We start from the raw sequence: 26255 nt of genomic DNA on the forward strand, positions 1-26255 counted from the left end.
TCACCGCCTTTGCAGCAGCTCCGGCTCATTCGCTGTAATTGAAAAGTATAAAATTAATTAAAGAGGCTGCCAAGCCGTAGCTCCCTCAGTCAAGCGAGTAAAGCCAAACCTCAATATAATTAACTACTCACACAAGTTCACAATTGTGGTTGTAAAATATATTTTAGCAAGAAGATAGACAAGGAAAAAATAAGAGTGCCAGGATGTTTGGCTTCCTAAAAGCGCACAGCAAAAAAAAAAAAGGGATTATGATAAGGCATGAGATTCAGCCTGCATCGTGCACAGTGCAATGGCCAATTGCGTATAGAAGCAGAACGATTAGGAACTATTTGATCATCAAAACAGAACAGCACAGACAAACCAGAGCTTTCCTTTCGCTATGCTTAATTGAGTCAATTAATTAATCAATTACAGCACAATACAAATGAGACAGGCGGCAACAGAACAGACAGAAGTGACAATTATTAATAATAATTTGATGGATTTTACAAGAATAATGCACACAGTGACGACAAACAGGGGAACAAATAAAAAAAAAAGAGTATAGTGCATAGAGAATGAATTGATGTCTAATTCCCCTATTGGTACTCTGAGCTCCCTGACTGTTGCGGTCGGGCAAGCCTGGGAAAACACTGGCGGCGAGGTGTCGTTTCAATTCCCTGTCATTTACAAAGGCTGGGTCCCCTCTTCCATTTATTCATCGGGAGACGACGACCGTCTTCCCCTGAGAGAAACACTCACACTCACACTCACACTCTCTCTCTCTCTCTCTCTCTTTATTGGCTGCGCTCTCCGCTGATTGGATTGAAAGCCGACACAAGGCAGCCCCCCACCCCCTCCATACACACACCCCCACCCCGCCTCAGTCGGTCCTCGCAGCCCCTCTTGGATGCGAGTGATAGCATTTGCTTTGCAGTGTAGTCTTCTCACCCCGCAGCTCCCACCATGTCTCTTCAGCTGGAGAGCGCACCTGGAGCTCCGCACCAGCCGCACATCTGAGCTTACCAGAGGAGGTAGAGAGACCACTGGACCATAGAAAAAGCATTACTTGTGTCTGGAGATTAAAGTTTGCAGTTGAGCAGTAGAATTAGAGAGAGAGAGAGAAATATTTGGATTGGTTACATTTCTCAATCCTGAGGCGCACTGGACTGCCTCTCTGTGCCATGACTCGCCTTTCCACCAATATCAGCACACAGTATCTACTGCCGGTTCCAATGGGAAATATCTAGCAACTACAGGTCTTTCTTACTGCAGGGAAAGGTGCCGTGACCCGGGACACAACCGCGCTCAATTGCCCCCTTTCTCACCCCGTTCTCCCGTCGAAGGCATGTCAGCCTTAAGGAGGAAATTTGGAGAAGACTATCAAGTTGTGAACACTTCCCGAGGCACAACGTACACCGCGCCGGCCAAGAAGAAGCGCCAGAGATTCGTGGAGAAGAACGGCCGCTGCAACGTCCAGCATGGCAACCTCGGAGGGGAGACGAGCAGGTATCTCTCGGACCTTTTTACGACTTTGGTGGACCTCAAATGGAGATGGAACCTCCTCATTTTCATACTGACATACACTATAGCCTGGCTGGTGATGGCATCCATGTGGTGGGTTATTGCCTACATCCGAGGAGACCTCAGACAGGATCACGACACGTCTTACACCCCTTGTGTGGCCAACGTGTACAACTTTCCCTCGGCTTTCTTGTTCTTCATCGAGACCGAGGCCACCATCGGCTACGGCTACCGCTACATCACGGAGAAGTGCCCCGAAGGCATCATCCTGTTTCTGTTTCAGTCCCTCCTGGGCTCCATCGTGGACGCCTTCCTCATTGGCTGCATGTTCATCAAGATGTCCCAGCCCAAGAAACGCGCCGAGACGCTCATGTTCAGCCAAGATGCGGTCATTTCCCAGCGGGATGGCAAACTCTGCCTCATGTTCAGGGTTGGCAACCTGAGAAACAGCCACATGGTGTCTGCACAGATCCGCTGCAAACTCATAAAGGTAAGGAGGGGGTGCATGTGGTATCCCAGTGGTCTCCAGCCTTGCACGAATTAAGCATACTTGTGTTATTGTAACAAACCCATTGTTATTAACAAACTCTCCAAGACGTCGGTGCAAGTTAAACCACATATTATCTAATCCAGAAATTGTAGCAAGTGCTTCTCATAGCTGTAGCGTTGTTGAAGGTTGTTTTGTACAGCCTACAAAATTAAAAATAATACATTGTTTTGATAGATTATCACCGATTAATCGTTTCCGTTTCAGTTTACGTGTACAAACTAGGACGTGCGTTTTTCTATGCATAAAATACGTAGACATATTTGGTAAAACAAAGCAGTATTTTCGTTTCATACACGTTTTTATCTTCTGTGGATTAATGTGTATAGCATTTAAAAATTAAATAATAATGCTAGGTAAAAAAAAATGTATATCATTTTTAAATAACAGTCTCTTGTGTTATTTATTTCTGTGCAAAATTAGGTTACTGTTGAAACCTGAAATTGGAGCAGATATGCAACTATGTTCTTGTAGTTTTCTTGTTTCAGACTCGCTGTAAGGTTTTCCAAAAATGCATCTGGTTTCACTGATTTTAAGCATAAAATGCACCAAGCAATAATTAAAAACAACACACACACACACACACACACACACACACACACACACACACACACACACACACACACACACACACACACATACATACATACAACAGTTTTTTAAACTTTTAAACCTATTTTAATTGTATCAGGTTATTTTTCTTTTAACTCTTAAACTGTTTAAAGCAATGGGGGTAATGCACTTCTGTGAAGGAATATTCCTTTTGCACAGTGCTGTATATTGGTTGCATCACAGATAAATCACTAAAAGTAAAGCCCTGTATTATCATGTGAGCATGTGTTCTGCACCATGTTAAGCTCACCAGTTTATCCCAAGAAGAACAGATAGATGTAATTTTAATGACTGTGATTTATCAATTATTGTGATGGAAAAATCACTACACAGAAAGATTCATCACCAGCACTATCCCAGAAACCGGAGTACGATTACCTCAGCATCTGTAATGGGAATTGTATTGACAGATAGATGGATTCTAGGTAATGAAATGATTACTGTTACACAGATTGTCTGACTGAGGTGTTGATATACATGTTCTTCTCTCCATCAGTAAGCATGGGCAATAAGATACCACAATGGGGAGATTTAGAAAGTGAAATTGGTATCCTGCACTAGAAAAGTCAAGATTGTCAGTGTCAGCCATCCAAAAGGCACATCTGGTTTATAACCTGTCTTTTTATAGCCTTATATAGCTTAATGGGTCAGAAAATACCTTTCATACCTAAGTATATTGTATAGTGTAATTAGTTTCCTGGGAATTCAACTTTTATTTATAATTTATCTCCAAAAGTCAAAGAGACAAATGTGGAATGGCCTATGAGCACACCAACCCTCTTTTCATGAAACAGGGAAGTCAAACAATATTAAAAACAATATTAAAAACCAGTCACATGAGAGAAGTTTTATACAACCAGTGGCTAGGTTCTATACAATTCATAATGGTCTTTCCTCTTTCATATCAGTGATATGTTCAGGTCTTCTCCCAAACTGACTGTCCACTTTTAATCCTGTGAGCAGGCATATAAATATAGATGATGGGTGCCATTCAGTTGGTCAGTTAAGTGGGTCTCAATACATGTTGCAGATAAGGTAGTGTGAAGCAAAGTAACTCAAGCTGTTCCACAGTCCCTGTTTATCAGGCGCTACTCATCACATCCAGTGCTTAGTGCTATTTAGAAAGCTGGCACTAGTACTTGGCACTATCACTACATGACACCCCAAACAAACAAAGGCAAAAAAAAAAAAACCAGACAGAACTGCAGAAAGCAAAGCTTTTGGGGTTGACGGTATCCACTGATTCATGCAATTGCCCGTAGGACAGTGTGAGGTAGTGAATGAGGAAGATCTTGCAGAAAAAATAAACATTTTGAAGAATACTTATTGGAATTACCTCCAAAATACAGCATGACCCCCACCCTTTCAGATGTCATGAAAAACTTCTGTCTGTCACATACTGTAACTAGTGTATTAATGTACTGTAATAAAAAGGTGTTTTGAGCCAGCATGATCCGGAATGTCCTACAGAAGCTGTCCAGAAAGAAGCACCCATTCTACCAACAAAATAAATAAACTCAAAAGCACTTTGATTGACAATGATTGACAATGGACAGTGTGTTCCCTTTAAATTGAGACCTTTCCATTTATAAAAACACAATCTGCCTTTTTGGTAGGAAATGAGCTCTGTATAATCCATCTATCTATTGTATTTATCTATAAAGGACACCATCGGACAGTGTTTGGGTTCTGCAATGTAGCAAATGTCAGAGATGATAAGGTAATTGCTTGAAATGGGGACTGCTTAATGACACATTGCTGGATAAAATCCCCTGTTGCGTGATGACACAGGTGCGGAGATTAACTGAAGCACACTAGTTTAGATGTAGTGTTTGCAATCTTTAATTGTGCTTCCTGAAAGGGAAAATAGCAGGGCTTGCAAAGAAAATAACATAAACGTCAGCGCCTGTTGCTTTAGATGTATAAGTAAAATGACAGTTGTTTTTCTGTTCCTTGTGCACATCCTGAAGAATTGCAGCTTAAAAGTTAGACTTGCAATGCAGTCCCTTTCACGTTTTCTGCTGCCATCTGTGTCGTGATGCCCGAAATCTTGATATGATGGCAGTGGCTCTGTGGCTGGCATTTCGACAGCAGGAAACATCAGATAGACCGAGAGACAGACAGACAGGAACCATGAATGCATGGTGACATCCTGAATGTCATCGAGTTGGACTGGTAAGTCATATATTTTAAAACTTATCAGGCTGATAGCAGTGAAAAGAAAAACTCCAGTCATCTGATGTAAAAAAAGAAAAAAGTAAGAAAAAAAATAAACAGAAGTAAAATATGAAAAATTCTTATTTTTTTTCAAAGCTGGCAGCATCAACAGCATTTTTCCAAAAGCACATATAAAACAGTATTCAAGGCATGTATCTAAATTGTGATGTGAAAACCGTATTCCTAAAATAGCTTTGTTTTTTAATCTATTTCTGAATTGCAGTGAATATTCTCATTTTCACAGCACATTGAATAGACCATGAGTCAAATTAATGACGTGTACAATATGTCTGGAAATTCTGGGCATAAAAGCTTTCCAATATGATATGCACTAATAGCCCTAATCAAACAAACCAAAAAAATAAATAAGCCACACTCCCAGCAAATGAGAGTGTGGTGATTTTTCATTTCCCCTTTAAGCGATGCATGGCCTCACTGTATACTTTGCTGCCTGTTTAAAACCTGTGGATAGCCCTCATCTCAGAGGTACACTGTGTATTCAGGCTAAGATTGTCACACCTGTAATGCCAATACAGGGATCGAAAAAGCAGCCCTATGTTCACAACCTCCAATAATTTGATGGAGGATCAGCTACTCTCTTAGGGTCTGCTCCCAAGGGCTTGTGTGGTTTGAGCCCCTTTCTGGCAAACCTCCCAGTGCCCCGATCCACACAGCCTCACTAGCCAACCGACAAATACGCCAAAGGGGGGGCATGGATGCTCTCCCACGTTCAGAGAGGGATGATTCCACTCTATGAGCTCATTACAGTGACGGCTTGTTTGTAATTTGGATTTTTTAATCCGCTCGGCTCACCCTTATACCGGCACTGAACAAAGGAAGAGGATGTACATTCAACAGCCACTGAAAAGAGCCACAGTATAAACAATGTGTAATATTTTTCACACTCTAGATAAGCACAAAGTGCAAGGCTAAGATGTTGAATGGAGGACTGAAACACCCCTCACTGATAATACTGCAAGCTCAGCCACAGGTGTCAATGATAGGTGGCTAACTAATGTCACCCCTAACTGATCTATCCCTACCCTTGTCCAAGTTTGGCCAGTGAAAGAAAGCAATGATCTCTGGGAAGTAGAATGCCAGCTGTGCTCTTACTGGTTTTTTTGCAGTTCCTCACTTTGCCATCAAGACGACAGATTGCATATGCATATTATATATACAACAAATATGCATCATGCATACTACATATCAAACACAATACAAACTACAAGTAATTTTTAATAGGAAAAATAGTTCCCATGCTGTGTGATGTCAGAGGTGCATCATTCATCCACACAGACTGCAGTTGGCGGGCCATTATTCAAGGTATTTTTTGTTGTATGTGAAGCTGCCCTTTTCTAGTCAGAGAGTGGATTCCCTGCTTCCAGCTTGTGCTGAGTAATACTGCCATGATCTCAATGGTGGTGCTGTTGCTTCTCTGCTCTCTTTCTCTCTCTATGGACCTGTGTAATTGTGTTTGTTGATGTATGTGTTGGTTTGTATACTATTCTCAGAACAGATTAAACCCACATTGTTACAAATGTATTTTTTTTCCAAATGGAAAGAAACCTTTATAAAGTAGGACAGACAAGACAGGCTGGAGAGAGATAATATAGATAGATATAGATAAACAGATAGATAGACAGACATAGATAGATAGCTAGACAGATAAACAGATATACTGGCTGATAGAAAAAATTAATATGTAAAAGATTAAATACATATTCCTGTTTTTTTTAATCTTTTAGAAGCAGGTGTGACATGCATATCACATTCAGAGATCTAATTCACTGGGATAGTATATTTTTCCCCAGCCTGTTAAATGTTTGTGACATACATGCCACACTAGGTGTTAAAGATGCAGTTATGTCCGACAAACCCATCCTAGCTTTCATCCACTCACTCACCATGTATAAAACCTTGTATATCATTAGACACCTTTAGGCACAGAGATCCAGAAAGATATCCGCTTATTACTTTTTGTCTAATAAAAGATAGAACGTCACTGTCCCTGGCGGAATGTGCAGCCACTGTCTTATTTAATTACTGGGGGCATCTGCTCAATATATCACGTACTCAGGTCTGCTCTTTGAGCTGCAATTTAATTTAGGCCAGATCTGTCGTAAAAGGGCAGAGCTTAAACCAATAACAACCACACCAGATAAGCCAGCTATTTATTAGAGCAACAGTTTGGTGCCCTGCTAAAATAACAACCAACAACAGTAAAACAGAATATATATATAAACTGAAAATTATTCTGCTGTTGGTTATTGCCAACATTACCTTGCTATAGTTTTTTTTTTTTTTAAAGCTGGATAGCACAACCTGATTTACTTTTGAGTCCAGAAAAATGTACTTTAGGCAACCACCAACACATACACATTTGCAATTTTTACCCAAAAGCCTGAACACACTCAGATAGGCAGCTCAGTTGGAAAGTATTAAACCTCCTCAGCAGTGCCATTCATATTGAAGAAGATTAGCTTTTTGGGCAAACTGTCTTTAATGAAAGTAATATAAGATTTCAGGAAACAATAACCTCACAATGAAAGGAGATCTTGGAAACACTAATATTTCCTAAGCTTTTTCCAACAGCAACAAGGGTCTCCCATGCATGGAATATATTTTAAGAAGATATGTACTCTAACTTAGAGATGATTGATGTCTTTCCTCGTTTCTAATAGAAATAATGCAATTAGAATGAAAGACTGGTCAGCCATGGTTCTTAAGGCCTTTTGCTGGCGTTAGATTTGCTGTCTTTCCCAACCCTGGTTTCTCTTCTTTTAGAAATATTTTGTGACTGAACTGTCACACCTCAGCTTGGGGGAACCAAGTGAATTATCTTCCATTGTTGGAGAGACACTCTTCCTGTAATGCGAAAGAACCTAGGGGGCAGGGGAGATGCTTTTGACAGCAAACAGCTGCTCTTTTCTGCTCCTTGGGGAACAGGGTTTAGTCACGCTCAGTTACACCCCCAGCCTATGTTTCACTATTTTAAGTGGAATTCCCTGAGAGGTACAAGAGCAAGTGCAGATCGACGCTGTGTATCTACCCACTAATAGGGCCACGTGACTACAGCAACAAGTTGTCACCTTCAGTTAGCCTTGTGTGGCCTGAGACCAGTTCCATTGATTGGGACGCTAATATGTAATATACACTCACCTAAAGGATTATTAGGAACACCTGTTCAATTTCTCATTAATGCAATTATCTAACCAACCAATCACAAGGCAGTTGCTTCAATGCATTTAGGGGTGTGGTCCTGGTCAAGACAATCTCCTGAACTCCAAACTGAATGTCTGAATGGGAAAGAAAGGTGATTTAAGCAATTTTGAGCGTGGCATGGTTGTTGGTGCCAGACGGGCCGGTCTGAGTATTTCACAATCTGCTCAGTTACTGGGATTTTCACGCACAACCATTTCTAGGGTTTACAAAGAATGGTGTGAAAAGGGAAAAACATCCAGTATGCGGCAGTCCTGTGGGCGAAAATGCCTTGTTGATGCTAGAGGTCAGAGGAGAATGGGCCGACTGATTCAAGCTGATAGAAGAGCAACTTTGACTGAAATAACCACTCGTTACAACCGAGGTATGCAGCAAAGCATTTGTGAAGCCACAACATGTACAACCTTGAGGCGGATGGGCTACAACAGCAGAAGACCCCACCGGGTACCACTCATCTCCACTACAAATAGGAAAAAGAGGCTACAACTTGCACAAGCTCACCAAAATTGGACAGTTGAAGACTGGAAAAATGTTGCCTGGTCTGATGAGTCTCGATTTCTGTTGAGACATTCAGATGGTAGAGTCAGAATTTGGCGTAAACAGAATGAGAACATGGATCCATCATGCCTTGTTACCACTGTGCAGGCTGGTGGTGGTGGTGTAATGGTGTGGGGGATGTTTTCTTGGCACACTTTAGGCCCCTTAGTGCCAATTGGGCATCGTTTAAATGCCACGGCCTACCTGAGCATTGTTTCTGACCATGTCCATCCCTTTATGACCACCATGTACCCATCCTCTGATGGCTACTTCCAGCAGGATAATGCACCATGTCACAAAGGTCCAATCATTTCAAATTGGTTTCTGTAACATGACAATGAGTTCACTGTACTAAACTGGCCCCCACAGTCACCAGATCTCAACCCAATAGAGCATCTTTGGGATGTGGTGGAACGGGAGCTTCGTGCCCTGGATGTGCATCCCACAAATCTCCATCAACTGCAAGATGCTATCCTATCAATATGGGCCAACATTTCTAAAGAATGCTTTCAGCACCTTGTTGAATCAATGCCACGTAGAATTAAGGCAGTTCTGAAGGCGAAAGGGGGTCAAACACAGTATTAGTATGGTGTTCCTAATAATCCTTTAGGTGAGTGTATATATATATATATGTAAATATATGTATATATATATATATATGTAAATATATGTATATATATATGTAAATATATGTATATATATATATATAAATATATGTATATGTGTGTATATATATATATATATATATATATATATATATATATATATATATATATATATATAATGTAAATATACTTATGTAAAGTTATCAGTATATAAGTATGGAAGTCTATATATACCTGTGAGGAGCTGAAATCACAGAAATCTGAAGCAGACTTGGACACACTGATCACAGACTCCGTAGCTGTAGTATTTCTGCTCTGCAGTGAATTAATGTACCCAACATACATATACTTGCAGCTTGAAATTGTGTATACGATGAATTATTGAAATAATTGTGTAATGATTATGTACTAATTTACCAACTGACTTAGAACCTAATCAATGTTGTGTATGGGAATTACCTCTCTATGTATCTGTGTATTCCTCAGCCAATCCCCTGGAAAGACCAGTTGGTTTCTATCAACACTTCTTGGGTCAGTAATTCTCCTAACTGTCTAAGTTAATTACAAGCTATTACACTCATGTATAGTGCGTTAGTACTGCTACACCAGCCTCATAAATATTCATTGAATTATGGAAGCTGTTGTGTACAGCAAGAATAACAATAACCTCTGGTTTACAGCACCTTGCATATCAAGTCAACCAGAACAGGAACAATAACGGAACATACTGAGAAAAAAAAATGAGAGAGAAAGCTCAATTTAAAATAAATAAATAAACAAAAACATTTTTTTATCGCTTTTGTATTGCCAGTTTTAATGCTTTAAATTGTATGCTGAAAGCTTATATACCTTTCAACTTGAATTAACTCTCTGATTTACACATTAATCATTTAATCAAAATGACAGTTGCTAAAACGCCACATCTCAAACTAGTCAGTGTAACATGTCAGTTTAAACCTTGTTCATATTACAGGTACAAAGAGAATTTAAAACGGTTTAACAACCGAATATTGGAATACGTGCAAAAGCTGACATGGGGAGAATATCCATTTCTATTTTTGTTGTACCAGAAAAACAATCCCCACGAAACCAGATTGATCAATTTAAGTTTTTAAGAGTTTCAGGCTGTTGCATAAGCCAACATCAGGTTCTGGATATTTCAAGCTTGTTACTCCATTTTAGTCTGTTTGCATAGACGAACCTCTAAAGTGGAAATAATATTAAAAATATTGCTTTTCTGCTTCATCGGTTCCATTTCTCCAAGAACCTGCAGTTCAGAAACCCTGAAATGGATCAGACTGTTAGGCAATGAGAACAGTTTCCTGTTTCCATTTGTAGCTAGTGCAAGACCACTTAGAACTGGACTGCTGGGCTGTTTAGGAAATATCTCAAAAAGGGAACCATCCACTGTAGATTAGAGCCAAACCCATTTTGTCAGTATTTTCAGAATATTATTTTGACTCAGGCTGCAGTGTGTTTTTGAACCGCCTTTGTTCTCCAATAACAGATTGTGCCATGCAGAGCCTTGACATTCAAAACCACGTGGCACTGAAATTTAATATCCCCACGGATGAGATGGGGAAGTGCTTTGCAAAGGGCATTATGAAAGGCTTATGCTAATGGACGCTCAGGTGTTAATAATGCATCTGCATTAGTGTTTGCTTTGGGAGTACTTGGTGTCACGCTGATTGGATTAGTGCGTTCTTGTGTTTGGGTGTACACGGTTGCAGGGCTGTTTGATTTTATTAAAGTCCTTCCAGGAGTTTCTGTCAAGGCCTCCCACTCAGTGTGACACACCAAACTAATTTCACATTAATGGGTACCCATGTGTCCTTCCCATTGTGAAATTAAATCTTGTTAAAATTGTTTACCTCGTTTGTGTTTTTTTTTATTATTTGAATCCACATTCTTATTTTATACATGATGCTCTCATGGACCAATAACCTCAAAAGGCACAATGTGCTGCTTTCTGGGTATTGGCCTCCTGAGTCATGAATCTGTCTCTTAGTTATTTTCCTAAATCAACCCTGTAGGCAAGTTTCCATCCAGGGTGTAGATTTTTTTTTGTTTAGTTTAAACCACATGTACATTAATTAAAATAGATACAGGCATTCAGAAGATTAGAGCAATCTGTGTATGTGTGTGAGTGAGTTTGTGTCAAAAGCAAATAATTGAGTTGTAATAGCACATGATATATAGATGATGCCATCTCAATATTACCCATTATGAAGCCAACTATGAAAATAAATATAGGAGGTTTTATCAATTCCATCAAAAATAATGCAATAAGTCAATGTTTTGTGTTATATGGGAATCAAAAAAACTGATTTACCACGTTCACAGATGTTTTCCGATCCTGCCTGGGACACGAAACGGAAAAGCAATCTGCAAGTTGGTTTGCAGTCAGAGTTATTCCAGAGTTGCAGCTACACCATGTTCACACCTGGATATGAGGATGAACCAAAATAATCCCCTTTATCTATCCTGTATAACTGACCAAAAAATCTGAACAAAACATTTGCATGAGCTGGATTATTTGGGAGTGTGATCATCTCTGTTGCAGAGAAAATTGGAAGAATCTCCTGAAGGCCACTGAACTCCAACTGGCATTTCCAACACTGATTTTACTGGAACTGAAATAAAGATGTTTGGGCATTTTGTCAGAATGTCTGAGATAGGGCTAGGCCTGGCTAATGGAGATAAACATTGAAAACAAAGCATTTGTAGCCATGCGATGCCATACATCCGCAATTAGATTCGGAGCAACAGATAGGATGTGAGGATGGAAAACAGGGAAAGTGTAAGATTTTGAAGTTTGCATAATAAAATGTCTAATCTGTCATGTTTGATAATCATGTTTAATAAAATAGTCCTAGTTTTGGACTTAAATGAGACTAGGAGAGAGAGTTTTCCATCAGGGTATGTTACTAAGACTTCACACAAGGTAGCATTAATGCATTTCCACTACTCTCAAACAGTTTCTCACTTCAGGACTGGTTTCCATGGCATGTCTTTGCTCTCTTGAGAGAAGGAAACTAACTAAAAAAGTAATGTATTGCTGTTTTCAGACAGCTGCTGACAACCGTTTATGCAGCAAGATATCACACTTGGGACTGTGTGTACAATTAGATATGTATGCTGTTAAACCCAGCAACAAGTTTCAGGTCCCTTTATCTGTCTCAAAGCATGGCTTCTGAAGTTTATATAAGTTTTAAATCAGGAAAAACATTTTTTTATGATTAAGTATCTGTATACTAATAAAGGGACCGATTCTTGGTACTTGGAATCAACATCAGCTACTGGCAATTCAAAAAGGCCCGTGAGGCAGTGAAATAACATCTTCTACAAGATAAGATCCACATTGTCTTTATGAGGCATATGCATTGAAACTTGGAATTTTGGGCAACCAGTCAAATTGATTTGTTCCCATAGCTAGGACTGGATTACAATAAACAAGAGTAGATGTAGAATTTCTCTATATATTGTATATATTAATATATATTTGGGGTACTGAAATTGACTTATTTTTCCCCAAGATATCAGTAGAGGCTCATTGTAGTTCTAGTGAACGATGATTCGGAGAGAAACGCCTCCTGTTAAGAAACCAAACCTCTTTCAGTAGCGAATTGCAAGTAAACTCGAACAGAGATTTGGGCTTGTTCTTCTATGACCTTAACACCTATCATCTTGAAATCATGTGATTCTCTGTTTTGGCATATAAATTGAATATAATTGTCGGGCATTGTAACTTTAAGTGACTGGCAGCACAATCAAAAGCAAATTGGTTTCAGGGTTCTATTGGCAGGGGAATAAGAAGTATTGACTCAAGGATTTGTGCAGTGGATTGAGCTGGTGCCAACAAAATTGCTCTGTGCCCCCTCACTCTGTCTCCGCAAATAATTAACTATAAGGTTCAAGGAAAGAAATCTGTTAAGAACAGGCTTAGAAGGTATGATCAAAGGCTCTCCACAGTGGTATTTTTGTTTTCCATTCCATTCAAACTCATAAATACAATTGCAGAAGATCCGGCCTTTGAGAACCCACAATTACGTCTCCTGAGAGTTTAATGCTTTTTGCAGGAAAGCTGAGTGGATCACACAGTCGTTAGTTAGGTCACAGAGAATGAGAAGGGATGCCAAATGGTACACACAATCATGGGGTATTATTATCTGGGGGTGAAATCGACAGTAAATTTCCCACCTAATCTGCTTGTTACGGTCCCAGTATAATCTTCAGCAGAACCACTGTTCCTGGGACAATTTCAACGGTTGTCTGCAGTTCACAGGCTTTGAAATTGTTCCGCTTTGGTAGTTGAGAGATTGTTGCACACCGTGAAAATACAGGACAACAAAACAGCACCTTGATCCTTGGTTGGGATTACAGCAAGCTAATGTTTCGATTTTTTTAGCTTCATAGCTTTCTCGCTTGCCTTTTGTCGCTCAGAAACCCTGGGGGATTTCTTTCCCTGCCGCCAGCTTTTCTTTTACAGATGGAAGCTGTCTTTGAAGATCGAAGACTTCCAGTCCATCCCTGCTCAGCGTCTTCAGAGCTCAGTGTCTTTGGAATAAAACGCCTTTCCAGGGCACCGACAGTTACACACAGAGCCCTTATAATGGACTGATGGCAACTGACAAACCGAACAGCTTTCATAGTGACACTTTTAATGCCTGTATAGAGTAGATGCTGCAGGGTTTCTGAGTATTGATGCTCAACTGCAGCTGAACGCGTGTTGCTCTGTTGTTTTTGTTTTGATGCCTGCTGTTTGAAATTGGAAATAATAAGGCAATGTGACTTGCTTTTACCACCCTGATTTAATAGTGTGTGGGAGATATATGTGTGTCCTCTAATTTGTACCCTATCAGGCTTGTTCTCACACTGCAAGGCCACAGCACCCACAGCAGGACTAGGGCATCAGATCTTTAAAAGTTTAACTGATAATATACAAGACTCAGTCAGCTGAGATGGTTGCTGTTGTCAGGTGTGCCATCGCAAATCTGCCTGGCTTTGAACCAACCCAGCGTAGAAAAGTGTTGGGTCAGTTGTGAGTTGCCCAGTTGTGAGTTGCCCCTTGGGAGATCATAGTCGCAGGGAGCCAATCATATAGACAGATTCAAAGTGGAATCTGGACTACCTGTGCTCTAGGTGGAGGCCTTTAGTGTGTGTGTAATTTCAGCTTTGGCTTTATCCTCTTTAGTATGGTTATCCTGTAGTTGTTGAAGAATGATTTACTTTTCCTGACATGACTAATGTGTCCCGTCCTTCCCAAAGGCAAAACCATTGATGGTAGCCATGCAGTGATGTGGCAGGACTAAAGAGGATGAAAAATAAATCAATTAATAACTATGTCTCTGCTAACAGGGGCAATGACAGAATTGCGGCTAGTCTTTCAAGGCAGCAGCAGAAAAGTGTCACCAAATAGTCACCAATAGTCAAGCCATAAATCACTGACATCTTCCCACAACTTCTCTGGATTCCTAGGGGTCTTCCTGGTTGAAATTCCATCTGAGCATACAATTAGCATTCCCCTCAGGTCTTTAACTTTAACTATTGACACCTCAAAGATGCCTATAACATTTGTGGGTTCTGCTGGACTATAATGAGGCCTTTGCTGGCCTGGTTAGTATCCATTTCACTCCTTGCTTTCAAAATAATTCTTATAAGGCTTGGACCAACTTTTTGTTTGTTTGTATGATGTCTTTTTCTGGTGTTAAACACAAAATGTTCATGAAGAACAGAGTTTTTATTCAAAAGAGATACTGCCCATGGCTGGAGCTCCTTGTCTTTTGGCAAATAGATCCATGCAGATATATATTCCGATTTGCTTGCCAAAATATGAAAAATAAATCTCCATAAATCCAAAAATAAATCAAATTCCTCACTGAACCAGGCAGGTTGAAAGAAATATGCGACCCAAGTGCAATACAGTCCTCCCGCCCCTCTCTCTGCCACCACTACCACTAGCATTGTCTACCTGCTGACTCACTCATCTGTCGAGTGAATGTATTTTTGAATCGTGTTCTTGAGGTACTGCATTTGTGTACAGAGAAGCTGCTTGCAGTTACTGTTGTACTCGGTTGCTCTTACATCTTTAATTCAGTTAAAATACTGTTTATTTGGTTAAAGTATTTCACATCTTTAATTCAGTTAAAAGTCACAAACAACCATCCTCTTCGACTCCTTTATGCCCCTAACAACCTTGTTGCCAGTGAGTGGCTCAACTCAAGTCTTAATTGGATTAATCAACTCATAGCCTCTGGACACCTCACCTGTGGTGATTTTAAAAGAGTGAAATGAGGCACTTGCAATAATTATGTTCCTTATGAGGTTACATGATTATATCTCCCAACTAAGAAGGCTCTTTACGCTCTAGAGAAGAACGTAAAAACCCACGTCAAACGTAGAAAAGCTGTAATACTGCATACTGGGTCATGTGGCACAGCAAGGAATAGCTGTTCAACTTTTGAGCTGTTTTTAAATGGTGTGTGCTCATCCATATAAGGCTGTCATTCCTATATTGCTGTAATAATCCTGGCTTTACTGCTTCTTGGACACCTAGGATGTATTTGTAGAGGGAAGAAAAAAAAAGAAGGCTTCAGGATTGAGTGACATAAATAAAAAATAATCAATTACTCCAACAAAGCATGGTCTCCATGAGTGGGAAAACAAACTGCCATGGGGATAAATAGTCCAGAACGCCTGGCATTTGCAATTCAGGGCTTAACGATTTCGAGTCAGCTGTACCTGAGTTGGCTTTTAAATCAGGCTATTGAGCTGTCGGAGAAATGATGCAAGTCTGGAGAGAGTAATGTAATGACCCTGTTGTGACCCTGATCTGTGTTATAAGCACTATGCAATTAATCAGCCTGATTGCCAGGTGGACTGTGATTCGCAGTTACTCCACTAGTGCCATGTTGGTATCGAGAGTGCATGTTTTCAGGAGCAAATAGCTGCACTCAGGAAACTATAGCTTTATACATCTAAAATTATTGTATGTTTTTGTTGTTGTTTTTTTACAACCTGACGTGTTTTTAAATGGTTGAGTTATTAGCCTTTTGCCGTCTGTTACTCTGTAAATATGTGCCTCTGCTATGCTATCCCACAGTTTACAGACTAAAACAGACACACAATCACATTCAGCAGTAAGGAATGATAACCATTAAGTAAAGGAAGGTGAAAAATCCACCTTTACTACCAGCTGTTTACAAGAATAGTCAACATTTTCCTTTCAGCAGGAGAAAATGTTTAAAACCTATATGTTTGCTAATGTACAACATTGCACTCTTTTCCTGATTAAATTCATGATATTTATTTTTGTAAGAGATCCAAGAGATTTGTGCCATATAATCCTGAAGTCTCCGTTTGCTTCATTTGTACAGAGGAAGACTGAATTTTATAAATTGAGAAAAAAAAACGACGGGGTTGGGGGGGCGGTTCTTTTGTAATCACACTATAAGTGGAGCTTTAGGTTGTCAATGATGACTGAATTACTAGCAGCACTCCATGTAATTCCATTGGCAAGGCTTTGCGATAGGCAGCAAACAAGCCCAAAATAAAGCAATAAATTATAACTTTCGCCTGACTTCTGATCCGTGTGAAGCAGCAGGGTGCAGCCGTTATCGTCGGCAATTAAATACTTATGCACCAGCAGATTGACTGTCAGCAGTTTGAATCCTGGCAGTTACTTTGTCTTCACGTAACAAATGTGCGACAGCGAGAGCTCTGGCGCAGTAAATCCTGGAGAGACTTGGAGAGCATAGACTACAATACTGAAAGTGCTGGAACCACCAACGAGGGGTCTGATTTTCCCAAGGAGTCGAAGGATATATTAATGAGTAAGGGCAGAATGTACCTTCTCTAGCGTTACTTGGATCTCACTCTAAATAGTTGAAAAACCATGAATGAATTGCAAAATGTAGGTCTTGATTATGAGTAAATAATTGACCAAGTTTGGAAAATCAGGCCCGGACTATGTGGTGTGCAAACTCTTAGCCTCTGAAGTCTTTTTGGCTCTGACTGGGGGGTCTTTGTGTCTTGCAGTCCAGGCAGACCCCAGAAGGAGAGTTTCTGCCACTGGATCAGTGTGAGTTGGATGTGGGTTTCGGGACAGGAGCTGACCAGTTGTTCCTCGTCTCCCCGCTCACGATCTGCCACGAAATTAACCCCAAGAGCCCGTTCTTCGACCTCTCCCAGAGGTCCCTCATGAATGAGCAGTTTGAGATTGTCGTCATCCTGGAAGGCATTGTGGAGACTACAGGTAAGGCTTTCTTTTCTCCTTCTTCTCTCTGTTTTTCTCACCCCACCCAGCATTTTCTTCCTTCGTATCTGTGGAACCAAAGACGTGTGGAACAAGTCTGCAGTAAGTGGAGCCCATGGTGTTGTTATAACTCTGTTATAAATGGACAGCCCTTTGCATTCCTCAATGCAAAACAAGGGCTGATAAAAATGGCTTCCCTACTTCTGTCTGCATGATTGAAACATTGCAAAGGGGACCGAGTTACCGAGTACAGCAGCAGCTTCTGGAGTTTTTCTTTTCACTAATTAAACAGATTTCATTCTGTTGTGCAGTGAGGTTCTGTATCACAGTGCTGCTGAAGACCCCCAGCCTACATCTGCCAAGATAAAATAGTAAGCGTTAAAAATACATTGGTACTTTTAACACTATACTGGCAATTATAGCGTGCCTGAAATGGCACAGCACAGAGGAGCAGTGACCCATTTCTTGGACAGTTGTACAAACACGGTTCTGACAGAAGAAAACACCATGTGAGGTCCATGTTGTTGTTTTCTCCCTAGTTTGAATTCAGAACCTATGGCATGATATGCTTTTTGGAAACTCTGTGTGCTTTGTGTTTACCATGGTGAGATTGGTGGAGTCCCTTTGAAATTCACGCCACGGCAGCTAGGATTGAACAGGATCCACTGTCATTAGCTAGAGCAATCGTGCTCTGTCTCTTGCCCTGATACATTATTCATAGCACCATGTAATAAGTAATGTGTGCTCAGTTAATGACGAATGGACAAGAGACCTTAATCTGACAGGGATACCTACAAGCATTAACAAATGAGTTGTGCTGAGAGAGAGAGGGAGAGAGTGCACGCATAAGACATCAAACAGTCTTGTCTTAGAGTCAAAGGATTTGCATGCCTGTTATATAATTGCTGTTCAACTGCCTCTTCTCCTTTCCCACACTATGGATTGGTATGTCCCAGTTATTCTGAGCTGAGAGAACCAGTACGGGATGTTGTGTCACCCTGCTAAGATAATGTGTGCAAAACACACAATCAGACATGACTCCACAGTGAGCATTAGGCCCATGCATGGTCAATTCATAAAACGCTCTTCCTCTCTGGTGTTCCCAGGGCCTCCTGTGCAGGTAATATTCCACGTTCCAAAATTGAGCACTCATTTTTATTATCAGGATTGACCATTACCGAGATCGACAGCAGACAATTTCTGTATGTTACAATTTTATTTATTCTCTCTTCACATCCATCACTGTTTTCTGATAATGCATGTGTTTGTCACAATTCTCTATTCAGTAACTCTGTACAAAACTTTAGGTTTAATTTTTTTTTTAAATCCCCTGCATTTTTTGGTGTGAATGAAATCAAGTGCAAGCAATCAAAGTTTTTACATTTTGCATCAGCTATTCTGACTGTGATTCTGTAACACTATTGATATAGTGTATACAGTTGGCTTCAGACCACAGATTGAAACAAAAATCATATCCAATCTCAGAAGCTGCCTAAACTTCCCTGGGTGTAGGGGATTTGTGCAATATTCAGAACCCAGGGGAAAACAGAATTGTAAGGAATAACTAACTAAACTTTAATATTCCCCAAATTCAACACATCTTGTCTACTTGCACTCCATCATTACCTCCCCACTCTCAGCAGCAACCAGACCAGTGTCTGTATGTGACCAATCAATGAACAGTAACAGAGTTGTTGCCCGTGGCATCTGACAAGGCTATTGTTGAGAAATCCTCATGTTAAGAAACATGCCTGCAAGATAACATCTGTATTGTTGAGTCAGAAGTGCTTTATCAATTTCAAAAGACTGAACCTCTTTGTGATTGCTTTAAAGGGACAATCGCACCAGCTATTCCTACTCACAGTCTCATTTGGCTGCCCAACGCAACGCATCATTTTATAACGGCAGTTTTCATGTTTCCTTTGAAAACAAACACCAGCACGAGACAGTACTATGCTTTAATGTGCTTCCCACATTTCAGTGGGGCACACTTCATAATCATTGCACTCAAATTAGGGATTTGCTTTTCTCGTTTTACACGGCCATCAAAACATTGTTTTCATTTTTTTGGAAAATTACCTTTTGAGTTGGGCTTTATTGCCCAATAGGGCATGTCCCTACTTTCCAATGGTTTTGTTTTTCTTTTAGCTAAACAAAAACAATGAATATTTGACAATGGTTCTTCATTAATATTAAATTCCTCTTTGCCCAGCATTTGCTGATTTAGTTTCTATGTACTGGCAGAAGGAGCTTGTGGAGATTGCTGTACACCTGTGTAGGTTAATCAATATGAAAACCAACTTAAATTAATGACCATCCAATAAAAATGTTACGGTGTCTCTAGAGTCAAACAAAGTTGTGTGAACAAGAAGTTAATAACAGCTGGTTGAACATGAGGGTTGGAATGGCCGTTTCTTTTTAATAACTCTCCTTAGGTTCTATATATAACATTCATAGCTAGGCTTGCTCCAATTCAATATTTATGTTGTAGGAACTTGGCAATTGCCCCAACTAAATGACCTCCGCTTCTCTACTGTATGGTTTTGTGACTGACAAGTATTAACAGTGCTATTGCTCTAGCCACGGAGCAGGACCTAATCATTGAACATGATTGCACTCAATGCATTATGATTTTCTCCATCCTTCCTTATTAAATGATGTCAGTCAAGACATAGTCTTCCTGATATGCTTTGCTGAAGGAGATGATTATTGAATCTGCTTCATTTTCAGAATGTAAGCAATGCTTAATCCATCCTGGTGGTGCTATAAGTTGTGAGACAGACACGTATAGGACATTCAGCAGGTTTAAAGTGATCAACTTCATAGAGGTTCCTGGGTTTAAAAGGCTGAGTTATTCCAATGGAAAAAGACCTCTTCAGAATGAGTCTCAAATAGCTTATTACAGCCAAAAGACACAGCTGCCAGAAAGACCCCATTTTTGTTGCAGTGACTCCCCTGACACAATAGGATTTTAGTATGAATACCTGGTGAGGTTTTAAAGGCAAAGCAGGTGTTAAATCCCTCATGTTAAATTGAATAATAAGGCACCAACAAAGCCCTAACTCAGTTAAGCAGAATTATGTGTCAGCGGAGGTTCTGAAAGCATTCAATATAGAACCTTATTAGGTACGGAAAGTATCATTGTGCTTTGCGATCTCTAGAGCAAACAGATGTAGAAAATAATCAAGAACTGTGAAAAGACCTCATCAATTTGCTGTAGACCCCACAGAGAGATGGGAAAACATAAACAACATAGGCCCCAAACAGCCTGCTAAAGTAAATGAGGGGGACTCAGATGTAAACTAATACAGTGAGGGAAAAAGTATTTGATCCATTGCTGATTTTGTACGTTTGCCCACTGACAAAGAAATTATCAGTCTGTAATTTTAATGGTAGGTGTATTTTAACAGTGAGAGACAGAATAACAACAACAAAAAATCCAGAAAAACGCATTTCAAAAAAGTTATAAATTGATTTGCATGTTAATGAGGGAAATAAGTATTTGACCCCTTCGACTTAGTACTTGGTGGCAAAACCCTTGTTGGCAATCGCAGAGGTCAGACGTTTCTTGTAGTTGGCCACCAGGTTTGCACACATCTCAGGCGGGATTTTGTCCCACTCCTCTTTGCAGATCCTCTCCAAGTCATTAAGGTTTCGAGGCTGACGTTTGGCAACTCGAACCTTCAGCTCCCTCCACAGATTTCCTATGGGATTAAGGTCTGGAGACTGGATAGGCCACTCCAGGACCTTAATGTGCTTCTTCTTGAGCCACTCCTTTGTTGCCTTGGCTGTGTGTTTTGGGTCATTGTCATGCTGGAATACCCATCCACGACCCATTTTCAATGCCCTGGCTGAGGGAAGGAGGTTCTCACCCAAGATTTGACGGTACATGGCCCCATCCATCGTCCCTTTGATGCGGTGCAGTTGTCCTGTCCCCTTAGCAGAAAAACACCCCAAAGCATAATGTTTCCACCTCCATGTTTGACGGTGGGGATGGTGTTCTTGGGGTCATTCCTCCTCCTCCAAACACGGCGAGTTGAGTTGATGCCAAAGAGCTCGATTTTGGTCTCATCTGACCACAACACTTTCACCCAGTTCTCCTCTGAATAATTCAGATGTTCATTGCAAACTTCAGACGGGCCTGTACATGTGCTTTCTTGAGCAGGTGGCCTTGCGGGCGCTGCAGGATTTCAGTCCTTCATGGCGTAGTGTGTTACCAATTGTTTTCTTGGTGACTATGGTCCCAGCTGCCTTGAGATCATTAACAAGATCCTCCCGTGTAGTTCTGGGCTGATTCCTCACCGTTCTCATGATCATTGAAGCTCCACGAGGTGAGATCTTGCATGGAGCCCCAGACCGATGGAGACTGACAGTTATTTTGTGTTTCTTCCATTTGCGAATAATCGCACCAACTGTTGTCACCTTCTCACCAAGCTGCTTGGCGATGGTCTTGTAGCCCATTCCAGCCTTGTGTAGGTCTACAATCTTGTCCCTGACATCCTTGGACAGCTCTTTGGTCTTGGCCATGGTGGAGAGTTTGGAATCTGATTGATTGATTGCTTCTGTGGACAGGTGTCTTTTATACAGGTAACGAGCTGAGATTAGGAGCGCTCCCTTTAAGAGAGTGCTCCTAATCTCAGCTCGTTACCTGTATAAAAGACACCTGGGAGCCAGAAATCTTGCTGATTGATAGGGGATCAAATACTTATTTCCCTCATTAACGTGCAAATCAATTTATAACTTTCTTGAAATGCGTTTTTTTCTGAATTTTTTTGTTGTTATTCTGTCTCTCACTGTTAAAATACACCTACCATTAAAATTATAGACTTATCATTTCTTTGTCAGTGGGCAAACGTACAAAATCAGCAGGGGATCAAATACTTTTTTCCCTCACTGTATACAGATGGCTCTCACTGAGTATATTAACTACAAGCAATCAGTGTAAACGGGATTGCAGAATTATGGGGCCACGTGGACTAGTTCACGGAAACAACAACTGACTGCTATCGATTGGTATGAAAATAGTCTATTGCTGTCTGTGCAGTCCTAATCATTTGGTTGCAATCGTCAGTCTTGCTCTCCTGTCGAGTTCATCCTCTAACATTTCTAAGAGACTGACGAGATGACAAAGCAGGGCTTGGTCTTCTGCCACACTGGATTCAGGTAGGAATCCAAAAATAAACGGCCAGACTCCTGTTGTGAAACCTTTTACAACAGGCACTTTGCAACTTTGTAGAGGCAGGAAATGTCTTGCTGTATTAAGCTCAAGGATGCTTTTCCTATAGTGGCAGGAGTCTTGGAGAAGGTGTGATCGGAGCAAAAGATTTCTTCTGTACAAAGACTTCCAAGCTACACAACCACTGATGCATTTTCTTTTGTGAGGGTTCATATTTGGTCATATAAATTCTCCCTTTCTTAATCATACTTCTAGAATAATGGTTTAATGTGACTCAATGTCTAACATATTTTATTTTTAGTTAATTTCTCACCTTCTAGCTGTTTTAAAGAGACGTGAGGATTATGTGCATTGGTTTAATTTGCTGAAGGGTCTCATATTTGTCTCACAAATAGTTCAACTACTTTTGTTTTATTTATTTTTATCAGAAATGTATTCATAAATGACAATAGCACATATTTCTTGACCAGAATAAAAACATTTTATTTGTAACACTTTGTACCATATTTTGTTTCATGAATGTTAGCCTACTTCCTTTTTTAACACCATGGCACTTAAGCTAGAAAGCACAATGTAAACTTCATCCCTGAATGTAGCAGACCAAAATTATATCACGTGGTCTGTGATTTTTATAGCCGTGATCATTTATCCAGAGTGACAGCTGCTTGATAGGTACCGAATGTGTGCCAGAGCAAACAATAAAAGACATTTGATGCAGGGAGAAATACTGAGAAATAGCCATGTTTCACATTTAAAGAAAAAAGTGTCAACAACATTGATTTATTTTTCTGCATTTCAATGGGATTTTAGTTCTATTTAGGTGAATGTTTTTGAATGAAGCTATTGTAGGTAGACAGACAAAATGAAAGAATCTTTATCTTGTCATAGGATTCAAAAAATGAAATCTCAGCAAGAATGAATGATTGAATTCACAGTCTTATAAGTTTGATAGTTCAAGAGGATTAACCAAATCAGTTGTTTATATAGTTGTTTAGGTTCAATCCCCAATATCCCTGTTCCCATCAGTAGGTTACCCAACTGATAACTGTGGAACCCCCATTCTTCACAATAATCAAGTGTACACAGATATTCACTATTGTGATATTTAATCAATTTCTCAAATTGATTAAAACAGATACACAAAGCTCTTTACATATAATTATACATACATACATACATACATACATACATACATACATACACACACATAGAGATATATTTGTAAAAAACTTTGAAATAACCCTGTTTATCTATGCAAAGCTTAATTCAGATAAGAGGCATTCAGTACAAGTAAGATCTGCTAAAAGTCTCTGGTTTGTTTCCCACAGGAATGACGTGCCAGGCGCGGACCTCGTACACTGAAGACGAAGTCCTCTGGGGCCACCGATTCCTGCCGGTCATGTCCCTGGAGGAGGGCTTCTTCCGAGTGGACTACTCCCAGTTCCACGCCACCTTCGAGGTGCCCACCCCCCCATACAGCGTCAAGGAGCATGAGGAGAAGATCTTGCTGCCCTCCCCCGTCACCACCCCCATGCTGAACGAGTGCAGGAGCCGGAGAGAGCGGGTCTTCTCAGTGGACTGCATCGACACCATCGAGGAGCGAGCCAGCAGGCTGCCCAGCAAACTACAGAGGATGAGCTCTGGCAAGGATGACCTGCAAAAGAAAGTGCTGCGGATGAGCTCCAACAACCCGGAGAAGGCCTGCAGCACGGGGGACCTCCCTCTGAAATTGCAGAGGATTAGCTCGATGCCCAACCATGGCGAAGTAGAAGAAAGACTGCCACTCAAGGCCCTGAAAGTGGGTTCGGAGCCCATGACGCAGTCCACCGGCGACTTGCAAAAAACATCCATCGTGCCCAGCGGGGGGGCTAGGCCGGAAGACAACCTGCCTGCCAAGTTGCGCAAAATGAACTCCGATCGTCTGACTTAAAACGGTAGCGTGCTTTTGTAGACTCGCTCACGTGACAGTTTTTACGGAGACGACTGTGATTTATTTCGCTTAACGAAAAACAAGCAAAGAGAAAAACAGAAAACAAGACATCAGCACACGGGAAAGGCCTCTGTTTAATTCTTCTAGCACAGCTTTTTCTTTCATGCCTGTGTGCATGTCACAGACACAGGTTTGTTTTGTCCGTAGGCAATCCCCCGTTGCTGAATTTTCTGTTTTCCCGATTCACTTCTCCCGATATAAGGAATAATTGGTGCATGTGTAGGTTTTACATGCCTTGTTTCTTGCGGGCTAATGAGTTTGTTGTGACAAGGAGAAACAGAAGAGATGCAGAGTGGTAAGCAGATTTTCTTTTGTTTAAATTCGATTTCTTGCAGATTTCCATAGATTTTTCAACCGGACATTTTAATTTACAACATAATTTGCCTTTACTTCCAAAAGTTAACTAAGCTTGATGTTTTGATTTTTTTTTTCATTTTGTAATTTTTTTTTTTATTTAGAATGAAAAGGCATAGGAGGTTTAATGGTGTCTGTTTTGAGAGCCTGAAGGAAGAAAAAAAAATGTGGTTACAATAATAACCCAGCAAAATAAAACAAATATTTGAACCTTTCAGAACTTTTCTCTGCTTTTAGTTTGACTGTGACTTTATATGATTATGTGACAAGAAAAGTGTTTTGAATCAGACACTCAATGATACAAAGATTTCTTATTACTTGTCTTAGATTTTTACTATTGCTGACATCGCCACTTCAGAAGATATTAATGTGAAACCAAAATATAGATGTTAACCTAAGTCTATATATATATATATATATATATATATATATATATATATATTTATATATATATATATATATATACACACACATAGGTTAGCATCTATGTTTTGGTTTCCAAACTTGAATATGTTTACTGGCATCTGTGCATCAATTTTCACTCACTAAGAGAATAACAGCTTCTTGTGACATCTTCATAAATTGCCAGCAATGAATCCATAAGGGCACAGAAGGGTCTAAATAAATGTATTAACCTTTTGTCTCCAAAGGTATCAAGTGAAATTTGTCTGAGCCGCCATTAATCACAGAAAATTGAACGCCAAAAAGTGTATGATTGCATTTCTCTTTGTAGGCAGTTGTGAAAGCAATGGATAAAAGCAGAAATGCCATAAAAACTGGGAACGTGTTTTTAACTACTGGTGTCCCCCACATCGTTGCTAGTGTTAAAAGTGTAGTTTTCTTGGTGAATGTTTGTGTTGCCAAGCTGACCAGCACCATCGCCAGTTTTGATTAGAAGGAGTTTGTGTGAGTAACCATATGACTCTTAAATGCATTTCCCTCAAGAGTTAAATCATAGGGTTTAGTAACATCTCACCACGGTATATGCAATCCACAGCCCCCTACTTTAGAAGTTGAATCTTATGCTGATGAAACCAGGACTGGCTGTCTACTCGTTTCTGATTCAAATTCTCCTGTTGACTCAGCCCTGGGAAGATTTCTCTGAGGCTTAGTGCACTTCAGCCTACACTTGCTACCAGCAGCATTTGCTAATAACTAGTGTTCCAGGAGTCTTATTGTCTTTGACAGCCCTCCGTCAATTTTGACAGGGTCTTATCCCCACATAGATAAGTTCTCAGGAC

General features: G+C 40.3%; 1 protein-coding gene across 1 annotated transcript; it reads left to right on the plus strand.

Annotated features, from left to right (window-relative positions):
• Nucleotides 1–880: 880 nt before the first annotated feature.
• On the plus strand, nucleotides 881–25234 carry LOC136741790 (G protein-activated inward rectifier potassium channel 1). The gene is made up of 3 exons (XM_066698544.1): nucleotides 881–1993; nucleotides 17278–17494; nucleotides 23999–25234. Exons 1-3 carry the CDS (start codon nucleotides 1328–1330, stop codon nucleotides 24598–24600), a joined length of 1485 nt encoding a protein of 494 aa, XP_066554641.1. The 5' UTR covers nucleotides 881–1327; the 3' UTR covers nucleotides 24601–25234.
• The last annotated feature ends 1021 nt before the right edge of the window (nucleotides 25235–26255 follow it).

Source organism: Amia ocellicauda, chromosome 3, assembly GCF_036373705.1.
Source record: "Amia ocellicauda isolate fAmiCal2 chromosome 3, fAmiCal2.hap1, whole genome shotgun sequence".
Lineage (NCBI taxonomy): Eukaryota > Metazoa > Chordata > Actinopteri > Amiiformes > Amiidae > Amia > Amia ocellicauda.